We start from the raw sequence: 15,639 nt of genomic DNA, 5'->3' as shown, positions 1-15,639 counted from the left end.
ACAATGTACAGCACATTGCAGAAACGTGTCTGTTGCTGAGCGGTTCGATTGTTAAAAAGCCAAAATTTATATAACAATAATTAAAAATAATTTTTATATACTAAAATTCATTAAATTATTACTAATTGTTTTTAAAATAAAAATTTAAATAATTCTTATAGAAATATTTGAAAAAGTTTAAAAAGAATACCCATTGAAGTTATTTTATATTTAAAATATGTAAAAATTTAGTCAAGTTACGGAAGGAAGATGGAGAGTTTATCCATAAATAAACAGGTATTGAATTAGTTATAAAGATCTTTACTGATCCTATCGACAGTTACAAAAAAAAAAAAAAAACACAAAATAAAATGTAAGAAACTACTTTTACATTCCTGAATAATATATTATTCGACGATAAGATTAAATTACTTTCACAAATTCCTGGAAACTTTTTTTTTCCTCTGATGCCTTCATCTGTGTATTGGCATCCAGGTAAGGATTTAATTTGCATAAAAATCCGGTTCACCTGTTCCGTGGACGAATACGAGGAAGTCTAAACACCCCCAACTTCCTATTAAAATACGTCATAATGTTCTTCGCTTACATCACAAATCGTTAGTAATTGATTTAAATTACAATCATGATAACGGTTTAAAGCAGCATTGGCTTTATTAAAGAATGCCGCGTATAACGCGCAGGGGAACTATATCTACGAGCGGAACGATCGAAATTTTGCCCGTTTGCCGTCTAGTAGAATCAATGGCGGTCGGTGTAGTTGGGAGGTAGCGGCTAGGATCGCTACCTAGTTACAAAATATAATTATTATATATTATTTTTTTTGTTAAAATTTAGCGGTAAGTTTAAGGCCGCAATGGGCAACTGTTTCAGTCGTTCGGCCAACAAGAACGTGAAAAAGAGTGATACACTCCCTCCGACCGAAAGGCCGACTGACAATGGTCCTTCTACTGTCGTCGTTTCTGTTCAGCCGACGACAGTGGATCCGATATCAATCGTCCAGCATCCGGATCAAAGAAGCAATAGCAATTTGCCTCCTGTTCCTTCGGATGGCGAAAGTGGATCGGGTTCGAGTTCGAAGGTATTCGTCGCTCTATACGATTACGATGCACGAACGGACGAAGACCTGAGTTTCAAGAAGGGCGAACACCTCGAGATATTGAACGACACCCAGGGAGATTGGTGGTTCGCAAAGTCAAAAACAACGAAACAAGAAGGTTACATCCCGTCCAACTATGTGGCTAAACTCAAATCTATCGAAGCTGAACCGTAAGTAGCAGATTTATTTACTTTATTTATCAATACACGCTATTAAAAAATAAATAAATGAACTTCCTCTCTTTCTGTTAAGTAGTGATTTATCTGCATTCTGTTGACAGTTTGAGCATTGGTGTTTTTGAGGTCTCCTCCTATAGTATTGTTTTTAACACAGTAATGTATAATTTTTGAGTGGCCGGAGGTTCTGCGGGGCCTGGGGGAAAAGTTATTAATGAGGCCTCAAAATACTTGCAAAAAATAATTGTTTTCTTTATTATCGGGCCTCAGACGAATGGGCCGGACCTACTAATCCTGCAACTTTTTAGTAGTAATATAGTATATTTTAAGAACAATACCTGTAATTTCCAATAGTTTTAACTGTTGTAGACACAATAAGTATATTAATATTTTCCAAGAGAATTTTAATAATTAAAAAGTAAATAACTTAGAAATGATAATAACAATGAAAATAAGCGTTACTTAGCACATTTTCTGGCGTTTTTCTAAAGATAAAATTACTTAAATCAGCACATAAAAATGACAAAATATACAGATTTATAGAGGACTTAGAATCAAAGGAAGACCAGGAGCAAATTATGTGACGCGGTAATTTTTTATTGAATTTTTAAAAATATATTTTATAACTATTATTTTCGAGAGACAATGAAACTCTTGTTAGCAATAAGAAAGCCTAAGAGAGGGGGAGGATCTTCTCGCCCATTTTACATTCACCCTGACTAAAATATTTTACGAAGAATTTTTATAAATAAAATTTCTAGAATAAAAGTCAACGAACTTCTTTCATTTGTTAGATTCACCCAAATTTTTAAAATAGGATTTTGGGCAAGAAAATAATTTTAATTTATTTATTAATATTTATTTTTAAATCTTACAAAAGTAGATTCCGTAACTCGAGCCAGTAAATATTATTGAAGTGAATATTCTGCACACGTCATTAATATCATCCTGCTACCAAATGTCGAACTGTGATTAACTTCAAGCGAGGTTTAGAGGCCTACTGCCCATAACCGGAATACTTTATACGTATTTATTTTTTTGCGAGTTTGGTAGTACAAGGATAATTTTTATCTTTAAAAAGAAAAGAAAAATAAAAAGAAAACTATTACTTTTGATTTCTGAAAGAATGTTGTTTGTTCTACAGGATTTTTACCGAGTTACAATACAAATAATTGAAAAATAACTCAGATGCCGTGTTACAAAGGTTGAAGAAATCAGGCCAAGTCGTTATTTTGCCTACGTAATTTTTTTTCCTCCCCCCTCTCTCTCTGAAACCGGATTCTACTTGATATCCCACGTTTCTATTTTATTAAGTATGTATATATACATATTTTATGTACGAAAGAATTGGAAAAACAAATTTGTAATCATCCATTTAGGAGCGGAAGATAAAAGGTTTATCGTTGACAAATAACATTGCGTTACCTTGAGTGCAAGCTTCGTTGACCTACTTCTGATGTGTCGTATGCCACAAGACATCCAGACGACCTTCCAGATAACTGCAAAAAGCATCCATTCAAGGTCAATTCCTCGAGATGTTGTGGTCGTGACACCTGGTACAAAAATTATAGAGAGGAGATTGAGCGAAAATCTGGGGAAAAGGCGAATGCACTTTCACGAATACCATTCGATTATGCCAATGGATTTTAATAAATGGCACCTAATTTAGGTAACTACTTTGCTATACGGTGGAGGGCTTTCACGGTGTCGACGCTAAATAATTGACTACCACCCCATTAGCGGTACGTGATAAAAAAAAACAAACATAAATTCAACTAAAGTAGGTTATTGTTATATCCGAGATAAATTGCAGAAGGATTCGATCTTACATAATGGAGTGTAATGTTTGGTTCCCGTTCTTCGCCATTTTATATCTTATTTTTATGACACGAAAGGTTAACGTCCTCTGTGACATTACGAACTGTTTCGTGATCGTTACGGTTTTTCTCTCCCTACCCGACAACGACTTTTAAATGCTTGGAATCTAAATTGAGCTAATTATAATAACCGATGGCTTACTGGAGAAATAATAATTAGCTATAAATCTTTCATTTCTATACGTCTGGTTGATTTTCAAAAGACTGATCTGAAGCAGGAAGTGTGTGTATGTCTGAGTTTCCATACGCGATCGATAAAATTTGGCGCGAGTATCTCGTTGGATCTTCAGAAAAGGAAAGATGAGGAACGATCAATTCAAATCACGAATCGCCGCGCTGTTTAGTTAAATGTTAAAGAACCTATAATTCGTTGTAAGACCTTCCGAGTATGGTATGCGATGGGAGGGATTTAGCCCATTGAAGGCACTATCTCATCTGCTTCTCTCCCCTCGTTCGACCTTGACTGCGTTTGTTGGCTTCTACAACAGACTAGTTTTGTTTCGCCCGTCATTTATGAAACAACACCTACACTAGCCATTCTCCCTCCTCACGAAAGGATTTATTTTATTTTATTTCTTTTTATAAAGAATGCGCTTCGCATTCATTATGTTTCTCGAAATAAAGGGTATTATTTGACTATAAAATTCATTGCGTGAATTAATGGATGCCTGCATTTTATTCAATGATTACTGTATGAAAAAATAATAAAAGAAAATCGCATTTAAAATATTATTATTATTAATCTCTTTAGAAAATTGGATTTATTCACAACTGTTTTTATGCATTATTACTGTATATATATTATTTTATTTTACTGAATAGGCCTTCTTATATTTACGAAGAATAATACATTTATATTAGATTAACGTGCTTATTTTTTGTATGTTTTTTTGTAGGTGGTTTTGATTGATTTATGAATTTTGTTTGTTATAACCTCTCGAATTCACAAATACAATGGGGAAAAATTCTGTATGGAATGACAGATCGGCTTTAAAAAGTTTTTTTTAAAATAATAGATCTAATTTTAAAAATGTAGGGGTGGCTCGAAACTCAGGTTAACCGTCGCTCAATTGAATTACTCTCTTCAAATACTTTAATATTAGTTTTATTAAAAGCGCTTTGGTCAAAATATTGTACACTTTTTTAAAATCAAATTTGATATCATTTTTACACTTTCTCGTTATAAAAATGGAGGAATGATGTCAAATCCGTGTGTTAACTGATCCGAAGAATGTACTGTACCTTTCTTCTAGTGTACGCAGGTGCATTCGTCGTGTCAAATTATCGTAAAAGTTTAAACTTCGAGGAAAATTTGACATATCATTCCCGCATTTTTATAATGAGAAAGTGTAAAAATGGCGAAGGCTCTTGACAAAGTTAAGCGAATACTTCTTGCTTAGCGCTTCGGCACACTTTAAAATTCTTTTTCCTGGTTTATTCTAACAATTATAAGTTCAATTTTAACTGATTTTTGGGCCACCGTATGTAACATTTTATACAAAATTTCTCGAAAGATTTTTCTCTTAAATCTGAATTCAATTCTTTGCAAACCTCGCCGTAAAATTATGTTCTTAGAACCAATTTAAATGATCTTATTCCTGTTTTTAACAATGTTCCAGTTGTTAAAAAGTTACTGGATGATATTTTTTTCCTGATAAAGGAAAACTTTCTCATGTAATTAAAGTTTTTTTTTTAAATTTGTGTTGCACTTTCCGCTCCGTAAGCAGAAAAATAATGATTATGTAATCTCTATTTATTGATAGGATAATGGTATTTATCAACACTTATACACTTTGTTCTCATTTTACATAGATAGAGCGTGAAGATTAGACTATAGAAAAGTCATTTCACTAAAAATAAAAAAAAAATCCGTGTTGTTGATTCAATCGACCGACAGACCGACACTTTTTTTTCTAGATTAAACTTAAGGCTTTGAAACCAGTAACTGATATCTTCAGGAAGATTATTAATGAAATTGCATAGGATTAATATTGTCTATGACTATTATTGCTTAATTAATAGCGCATTAGTAAGACAGATAAAAACATTTAATTGATTAGAGTACAAATTAGAAAATATATCGAGTCATTCATTTCTTCCCGAGGAAGGAATGACACGATATATTTTCTAATTTGTAATATCCTCTTGTAAAACGTTTTATGAATTAGGAACAGAAATTCTGTTCTAATGATCTCGAACTTGTACAGGATGTTTTGACTCCATACTTGATAATAACCCCCCCCTCATTTAAGTCAGCCGTGTAACTCTATCCTTTATAATTAAAAAAAAAAAAAAAAAAAAAAAAAAGAGAGGAGAGAAAGAAAACTGCGAATCAAACGACCCGAAAGTGAACAATAAAGTGAAAGAACGATCCTACAAAAATTGCTTTAACAATGCAATTTACCGATGTCCCAATTCTGCAGGAATTGGTAAAATGGGATTCAGTTTTCGAGTGAAGTTGCAATTGTTTAATTTTTTTTTTCCAGATTTTTTTAAAGTAATTTTCTGTATTGTTTGACAATGATTGTAAGACAATACAACTGTAATAATCTGATTCAAAGATACTAGATCAATATATTCAAATTAAGCGCGAGGGGAGTTCAATTCTCGTCATTAAAATGCTTCAATAACAATTTGTTCCCTCCCATCTATCATCAAAATGATAAATTTATGGGTTGCTTAGGGTTTATTATCGATGAGGAAAGAGGCCGACAGTACTACTATTTTCCGTGTGTTGCTTTGTTAATGTAGCATTTGTAAACAGCGCAAACACTATAAATTCATCAAGATGAGAATTTTTTCATTGCTAAATTGCTTTACAGTAAATAGAATAAATTTTCCTTCAAAAAAGAAAAAAACCCTTATTTTTATTAATAAAATAGTTTTATACAGGAAACTAGATTTCTTTTTAAGTTTATGTTCTTGGTTCGTAGAATAATAATTTAACAATTATCAATAGCTGCTCCATCGATTGATCTGTTTTGCTAGCAGCCATTATCAATAAGTTATTGTGCTTATCGTCAAATTCCACCGACTAAATAACAAAATCCGATAGAAGTGACAAGGTTAAAGTTAAATGGTTAATATAAGTCAAATAGTTTAGAATTTATATCAGATGGAGTGAAAATATTTCAAGATATAGGCCGTATTTGGTACTTTGAAAAGGAAGTGACTTCTCCAGTTGAATTAATTGAAAAATGTGATAAATTCTTATCTTTTTATCACGGTAATTAGATAAAATTGTGGTTTTTCAACCGGTTTTTCCTCTATTAACGACTCTTCTATGCTGGAATTCGTGAGAAGAGAGCATGTACACCCAATGAGAATCGAACCCGGTATCTCTTCCTGATAGATTGTTTTTCGTGTTGACATTCTAAAATAAATTTTTGCACCTTATTTCTATTTTTTCCTTATCAAACAAAACGAAATGCTATAAACTAATTACATTTTCTTTTAGTTAGGCAGAGCATATTACTTCTCAAGTATCCTTTTTTTCCTCTCTTTTTGGTAAGTGGCCTTAAGTGCTTACTGCCCCACTTTCGCGGCCTCTATAGTACATTAATTTGTTTACCAACGAAGCGATATCTGCGGTATCTCTGGCAAGCATATATTATTACGTGTAAATATTTCATTACTCGTCCGTAACTTATTCTTTCATTCATTATGAGGAGTAAAAAGGAAGAGAAGAACAGAGTAGATATGAATTATGCCTAAGGGACATCGTGCCCGATTTCTAATGGCTCATCAACATAATCTTTCTAAGTTAACCAAAGAATAATGTGTCTTATTATTCGTGTACATTGATAAAGGGGGGAACTTCATTCTGTACGAATTAGGGGATAATTTCGTTCAATATTGATTCACACTGGATGAAAGTTTCCTCAGTCATTCCATACAGAATGAAGTTTCCCCCTTTTTTTATCAATAAAAACTAGGTTAAAAACTTGATGTTTTGTCCGTTCGATTTGTCTGTATTCAATAAATCTCGAAAACCGTTCGAGTAGAACATTTTAAAATAGTTTTAGCTTACTTTAACGCCAATTTTACCGAAATCAGAAGGATTCTTGTACAAAATTTTAAAGAGAGAAGGGGAAAAAACGACAGAAAATCAATTATTATATTCTTAAATTGTTTTTTAAAATATATTTTCTATATTAATGATTTTCATTTTTGTAATTGCACCATTTTAACGTAATTCGAGAGCAATTAATTGTATCGACTTGTTTAAATTGGATGAAGGGATCAATATGAAATTTCAACTTAGTGTTGTTATTATGAAAGCCATTACATTTGTTATTTCATCTGTAAAGAAATAAATGAGAATTTCCCATTTCTCTTCCTTTTTCCCCCTCATAAATCAAGTTTTCTAATTAATTAACTCGCAAATATAACGCGTTGTTTAGTTATATAATAATAATACTTTTACATAATTTGTTCCGTAGCGTTAACAATTTTCATAATAATTTTAGAGGAAACTAGCAAAATATTGAAACAAAAACCGCTTGTTATCCAATTCTCTTGAGTAATATGCAGAGAAAAACGTATTTTTTTTCCCAGTTTTCTCTACATATGTCATAGTAATTGATTAGGGTGCAATAGTTGCAGATAAATTTATTTTACAGGAACCTTATCAAAAAATAACGCGATTTTAGGTGATAAAATATGTAAGGAGAGGACCTAATTAACATTGAAGTAAATCAATATCTTCCGTTGGTAAATATGACAATGTTATCAGTAATATACTTCACTTCCAAATACAGTGGAACCTCCAACAGTGGTCGTTTTATTATATTCTCGCCGGTGTCCGTTGTTTAGAGGTTAACTGTATTTACAGAGATGTTACAAAAAACATCCGAAGATGTTGCATAAACCTGTTTTTAAACGCCCATTTAAAAAAAAACCTAACATTTTAAGTACGTTTTTATAGAAGTTTATATTTCATCTTTCTAGTTTTAAATGGAAATAAATATTTAATTGATGTTTTCGGATCGATTTAATGTCGGAAGTTGGTATAATAAATGGAGGGAGTGATCGGGATTAGAAAGAATATTGGGCGTTGGTCGCAAGAACGAAAGGGAGGAGGCTTTGCTCTTCCTTCCACTTGGAAAGTTTTAATGTATTTCCGTTTTGTATAATTGGATGGTAAAGCTTACATCATGAAGGAGACACATTTTCTCGAAGTTTTTATACTGGCTACTTGGACGATTTATGAGTAATTTCATATATATATGCTAACAGGGTGCTGCAAGAAATTTTTTGTTTCTCATCACTGAGTGCAGCTTTTTGTACCACTATGTAACTAGTTTTTTAAAATAAGTTATAGAAACAGAATATTACTTTTTAAGATTTACCCTCTCTTCTTTCCACAGACCTATTTCATTTATTAGTTTTATCATCTGTTCACTCCCAAATTTACTATATTCAATCAACATGTGCCACATGTTCATAAAGAAAATGTTCTTATGAATAACTGTAAAGCATTAGTTTAGAACAGTGATTCTGATCCTTGAGCTAAGTGACACACCAAAGAAATGGTGTCATCAAAGATGCTCTTGTATGCAGTGTTCTTTTTCTAGAAAAATTATAGCTGGTACACACATATTGTGACTGAACATATACAATTGTTTTTACTGAGCTAACTGGCTATCGATACGTCTTATGCCATCTGCCATTATGGCATATTGGCACATTCCAGTTGAAAAATATCCTTGCTTATATGTATATATGAAAAGTGATGTTGAAAACTTGCAGTTTTTTTAATATAAAAAATATACAAATATTAGAAAGTAGAGAAATTATTACCATTTTTCTTGAATTTTATAGCATTCCCATATAAGAAGCTCTTCACACTGGTTGAGAACCACTGGTTTAAAACAAATGAAAGAAACTTGAATTGATACTTGTCAAATTTATAAATTTATCTTTAAAATAGCTTTTATTTCTGCTGATCCTTTTTTTTTTCTTCTTTACATTTGTTAAGAAATTTCATACCATTCAAATTTAGTATGCACCATCTGACAAGTCACAGAAATTTAATCAGATGTCATCCATCTAATATAATTTAAAGTACTTTTTAAAATAACAAAGCTAAAATTTAATTTATTCATATGCCATCCAAGATTTATAAGCAATAAAACAAAATTAATAATTGTAAGATAACAATTTCATAAAGATGACATTTCTTTTAAAAATTAATAAAATATAATTTGTATTTTTACGTCTTGTTTTGAAAAAGAATTTTTAATTAAAATCAACACAGGAATGTATAACTATAAACACTAAGAGGAAAGTTTACATGGCTTTAAGTTGTGTTAATTAATAACTGAATTTACATACATAATTTTTTAAAATAGTCTTTATTCTAAAAATAATTGTTATCAACTTAGCTTCATTCTTCTTCTGACAGAGTAACTTTCCTCAGATAATTATTTCTTTCATAGCTAGTTTAATATCTTTAAATTTTAGCATCTGCAATATTAGAAATTTGTAAGAGAGAGGAATTATTTGACATAAATTGTGTGTAGTTTCATAGCATATATTATCTTAAACTCTGTCAGATCAATACTTAACTTTGGACATCTGAAGGAGATAAAATATAGAAAGTTTTTAGATGCGGTAAAACCTTGTAAAATAATCAGTAGCATCAAAAATTTATTCTACTGATATTTGGAATAAAGTTGCAGCTTCTTTGTTTCAAAATGTATTGGTATGTTGATGAAGTTCCTATTGTAATGAAGATTAATTGAAAATATTTGTTTCTGCATTAGAATTAATTAGAAAGTTTAAACTATTTTTATATAAAAACTTATGATGGTGAGAAAACATTTTCTAACCACTACAGTAATAATGATTTTAAAATGAAATATCCTTATTAATATTATTATATTCATCTAAGTATTTATGTCTTCTGGCTCTTTGTAAACAGCAAACAAGAACAAAATTTAAAAACTTTGATGGCATATTCCTTTTATCAGAGACTTCTCCATCAACTTTCTGTTTATAATAAATAGTTTAAGAAGTTTAAAAACAGAATTCTTAATCAATCTCATTGTATTATTTATCTGTAATAAATTAAGAAAATTATAAAAACTATTTTTTTCCCTTTCCTTAAAATTTTTTTCTCTTATCAAAGTCTTTGTATTTATTGATCTTACCTCCTCCATCTACTTCTAAATTTATTGTATTTGCTTATTGTATTCTATGTATTATATAATTAGAAGAATTGATAAAGTAGAAAACATTAATATTATTAGATTGTAGATAAGTTTATCAAAACTAAAACTTACTTTTAAATGTTACCAAACTATTGCAGAAATAAAGTATTTCATTAATAACCAAGTACAGTACAAACTGTAATGAGCTAAATGAAGAGGATGGTATTCAAGGTTGCAGAAATATTTTGTTTAATTTTAAGATGTTTACTGTAATTACAATTTATGAGGAATTCAGATTATGATCTTGTTAATGCTTTTAACAGTAAGAGAGGGTATAAACTTGCTAATTGTCATAGATAAAGCAAACAAATAAAATTATTATTAGAATAGAGATCAACAATTTATAGTTATTCTAAACATAGCTAAAATATTTGTAATGATAAAAATTTATATGTAAATACTATAAATCACATTCTGAAGCTTTTTTCTTTCTTTTCTTTTTCCTCAAAAATTAACACACTGTTCTTTAATATTTGTGTAGTAGTAATTTTTGATGGCCAGATGGCCAAGTGATTAAGTGTCGGCATACTGTTTTGGGGATTTGGGAACAAATCTAGATGGATCAAAAACCCCAGGAATTTTCAGGGATGGTCTATCTCAGATATGTCTGGTCTCATTCCTTTGACTCAGCTACCCCATTATGGGCCTGGCTGAACCCAACATGGGCTTGATAAAAAGGTCCTGTTAGTGTTCATAGGACAAAAAGAGTAATAAAAAAATAATTGATAATATGAGCTTTATAATTTTATAAATTAAGATTATTTTTAAACCTTATTAATCGATATTAAAGAAATGAAAAAAACAAACTCCAGCAAAAATGAAAAATATTTAATGATAAGCAAATACAGTATATAACATATTTAACCTGATGATGATAGCTAAAGTTAATGTTTGTTTATCATTAAATATTTTTTGTTTTAGTTTTTTCATGTTTTAGTTTCTTTAATATTATTTTAAAAAATTAGATCTGATCATTTCAATAACCTAGTTCCTTGGAATGGACTAATTTTATTGCTTTATTGCCTTGTTACTGTACTTAGAAATTTAAGTACAGTAACAAGACAATAAAGTAGATAGTCATATTTTAATATTATTATTATCAAATTTCTGCATTGTTTATATGTTTATTAATAGATGTACTTTACAACTTTTTCCTAATATATATATATATATATTTTAAATATGGATCTGATTTATCAAACAGATAGACATCAAACCAAAATTCTAATATACAGAAACCTTAATAAAGCCTTAGTCTAATTATAATGGCTGTGATACAAGTCTAGTTGTGTAATGATTCACTTACTCTTTGCTGAATAAATTTATGCAGCAGAATTATAAGGCATTGTTTCTTATCTCTTAAGAGTCTAAATACTGCTTCAGAATGTGAATGTTTGTGTTAATTGAAATTGTTGTTTGGGGAGACACTGTAGCTAAGATGGTTTGTAACAATAAGCTTAGCATTCCATGAAATAAAAATGAATTAGTTTTATTTCATAATTGTAAGGAGCTGGAGTTAATTACAAAATTTAAATATTAGAAATTCATTGTTTTTTTTTTAAATTTTAGGAGTTAAATCTTCATTATCACTATTAAATTTCAAGCTAAAGATATTAAAATAAAATAGCAAAATAGTAAATTTTAGTTATTATTAGGTAATGATTTGTTTTTTAAATTTTTGAAATTTATGACTGTGTTTTTATAAGAATTTTTAAAATTGAACATTTCACTTTGATATGATACACAAGAATTTAACATATTAGAATAACAAGAACAACTATGATATGATGCACAACAAATATAATTTAATTATTAGAATAATTGTCATGGAAGTTTTTGAATATAGCATTAGCATTGGAAAGTTATTTAAATATCTTGTTAAAATTTTCAAAATGAATATAATTTTGAAAGATTAATTTATAAAATTATAAAACTAAAAATCTAATAAATTTTTTTAACTGTGTGTAAAAATTTTAAATTCAAAATAAATATATTCATCACTAGATTAGAATGTAAGCATTTGAAATTTTAGTTAGTACATAAGTATGATTTTGCAGAAAATTATAAAATTTTTTATTATTTTATAAAAAATAAACTGTTTTCTTTTTACATCTTTTTTCCCTCCCTCAAAAAGTAAAAAAAAAAAATTTTGAATATTTTTAATATAAGAAAAGCCCAAATTTAATTTCTAATTATTATATTAAAATTAAATGCAAGTCTAAGCACATATCCTTGATCTAAACTAATAAATTTATTGTAGACTAGAAATAGTCCATTTACATAGACTCAAATTGATTTTTTTTATTTTGCATTTTTAAAAATACATTGCTTAAAATGATTTTCATCCATACATTAAAGATAAAACTTATTTTAGTTTCTAGAATTTTTAAACTATATTATGTAATAAATTAATTTTGTTTAAGAATTTTTTTTCATATTATTAATTTAGAAATAATTAATAATAGTATAATTAAAATACTTAACAAATAGATTTTAATTAATTCTCTACTCTTCAATTAAAGAGTCCTTGTAAATCAAGCTTCTTAATTGGTTCTAAAACTATGTAATGGATGTTTTTTCTTATACATTTAACTTTTTTTACATGTTTAATAACCATCTTATCTTTGCATTTATATAATTTGTCAATATGATTTCATAAAATTTTCTTGATAAAGCTTTATTATTGCTTTTTAGATACACCATTATTTTTAAATATTCTCAGGAAAAATCAGATGATAGCTGGAAGTATGATAAATATTATTCAAAACAATTTTTAATAGAAAGCAGAAACATTAATAATATATTTAAAATAATGTTTACTTTATATTTTCTGTTAATTATACAAGAAATTTTATAATTTTAATTAGCCATATATACACTTTTGAGAGTGATCAAGAATATCCACAATTTTTAAGATGCATCTTAACTTTGATTTGAAGATGTGCTGTTTTTCATACATTTTCCAAATTTAAAGTGATATAGCATATTCAATAACTGTGTTTTAAGAACTCTTAGATAAATATTTGATCAAAATGTTCAGTACCATTATTCTTGATTTATACATACTTAGTTAAACAAAATCAATATATATTTTTTATTAAAATAAAATTTATCATAATGTATAGTAATTTGTTATTTATTTAATATTTAACTGTTTAATGTAATAATTTTTAAAAGATTTTTGAAAATTTTAAATTTAACGAGTATTCAAAAAGCTTTGTGTTCGATTGTAGAACAGTATTTTCCTGAGGATGGCCTATAAAAAATAGGCTGAAAGTGAAGTACTGTATTTGAATTTTTATCTGTTATTTACTTAAGTAAACATTTATCTTTCTGTGCATTTTTTTTATTATCATAGCTGTTTTTTTTAACTTTAAAATATTAAATCCTAATTATATTTAAAGCCAAAATGACAATATGTGCCATTAGTTTATTACTTCTTAAATGAGGATGAAAGTAGCTATATATATATAAATGCAAGTTTTTTTCTTTTATCATCATACAATTTAGAAGCAGAATATCATTATAATATATTATAGATTTTTAAAATTTAACATAATTATAAAATTATAACAATTTCTTCATAAGATTTTAAAATTTCTATAATCCTTTTATTGTTTAGTAATCTTTTAATTCAAAATTTCTTAAATGAAAAAACTTAATAGTTCTTAAATTACATGCTACATTATTTAACAATTAAAAAAATTGCATGCAAGCAATGTCAATAAAATTCTGAACTTTTAAAAGAAATTTTTGTTTAATTTTACTTTTTCTTCATTCCTCTAATTGTTCACTATGGATTATTCTTTTATAGATTTGATTTGTAAATTTTAAAAATGAATCCAACTTTTTCAAATATTTTTTAATGAAAGTTTTGAGCAATCCCATTCAATCAGTTTCAGTTGCTTCTTTGACAGACAAATGCATGTTCAGATGACAGGTGGATTTATTGACAATCTAGCAGCGATGCTTGAAGCATCTATTAATGTGTCTGAATAAAATAAAATGTCATTATAATCTGACACACACAAAATTTATTTCTGCATTAATTTATTTTATGCAATTACATGTAATGTCTGATTTAATGTTTAATCTATAATCTCTAATATATATCTTTAATATCTTCGTGTATTATTTTAATGTCTATTTTGGAAACTTTTTAAGAAGTTTTTCATATTTTTAAGAATATATTATTCTTATTAATTATTCTTCATAATTAAACTGCTGCTTTGTTTTTATAACTATGAAATCAGAATCTTGGCTGCTAACCATTTTGCTCTCTGATTTAAAAATAATGTTGAGCCAGTCTATAACCAGAATTATACAGAATAGATGAATTTTTTTTGACTTTTTTAAAATTATTATGTAGCTTTTTTGGAATAAAAATAAAATTATGCAAATGCTAAATTGCACAAAATGAAGTTTTATTAATATGAAAAGTTTAATATTATTTATTGATTTTTTATTTTTTCATGTAAATTAACTGAAACATTCCAAGTATGCAATATTGAACAATTGTTGTTAATTAGTTGCTGCTTTTTTAATTTTTTAACTCTAACTTTAAAACACATTTACATTGGAGTAGCAAGAAATTTTAAAAATGTATTTTTTTTTATTGTGAAACTCCATAACCACACTTTGTGTTTATAAGTTTAATATTTTTATAGATTAATCATAATATGAACAGTCATTAGTTATATTTTATATTTAAAGCTCTTTCTATTGCAAATTTTACTCTAATATGTAGAAAAATGTTAAAACATTAAATGCTGAAGAAGTACAGATACAATAATACTTTGAATTGTTTAATGTAGCAGAAGGTTAAAATTTATATGCTAGATCCTCTTGCCTTCTATCATTGTTAAGTATTGTTATTCTCTTATTTTTGAAGAAACTTAAGTAATAATAAAACTGTGTGTGTTTTTTCTCTGAAAACAGATGTCTTATTTTGCTCATTTCTATTTTTACTAGGAATTTAGTATTGAAAAATGTAAGTATTATTATATTTTGAATTTATCAGTTTGTACAAAGTGATTATAGGAGCGGTTTAATGTGAGAAGTATCTCACATAAGTATATCACATATATTTTGTCTTATTACATGTATTTTCAAACATTAAAGTTCAAATAAAAATACAGTACTTTCATTTTATATATATATGTTACATCTAAAACATCTTGTACACTGTGAAATACAAATATCCCATGTATAACAAGTTGATAGAAAAAATTTGACAGGTTGGAAATATCAATTTGTTAAAACATAAGCAACATAAG

At 28.0% G+C, this 15,639-nt stretch overlaps 1 protein-coding gene across 1 annotated transcript in view; it reads left to right on the top strand.

Annotated features, from left to right (window-relative positions):
- The first annotated feature begins 689 nt into the window (after nt 1-689).
- Nucleotides 690-15,639, top strand: part of LOC136975512 (tyrosine-protein kinase Src42A-like) — a 43,189-nt gene continuing 28,239 nt past the window's right edge. Inside the window, exon 1 of the mRNA XM_067270576.1 lies at nt 690-1,266. Coding sequence (XP_067126677.1) covers nt 854-1,266 — 413 coding nt within the window. The 5' untranslated portion in view covers nt 690-853. The remainder of the gene's footprint in view (nt 1,267-15,639) is intronic.

Source organism: Centruroides vittatus, unplaced genomic scaffold, assembly GCF_030686945.1.
Source record: "Centruroides vittatus isolate TY-2023 unplaced genomic scaffold, ASM3068694v2 contig_374, whole genome shotgun sequence".
NCBI classification, from domain to species: Eukaryota; Metazoa; Arthropoda; class Arachnida; order Scorpiones; family Buthidae; genus Centruroides; species Centruroides vittatus.
This window is presented reverse-complemented; position numbering and strand designations above follow the sequence as displayed.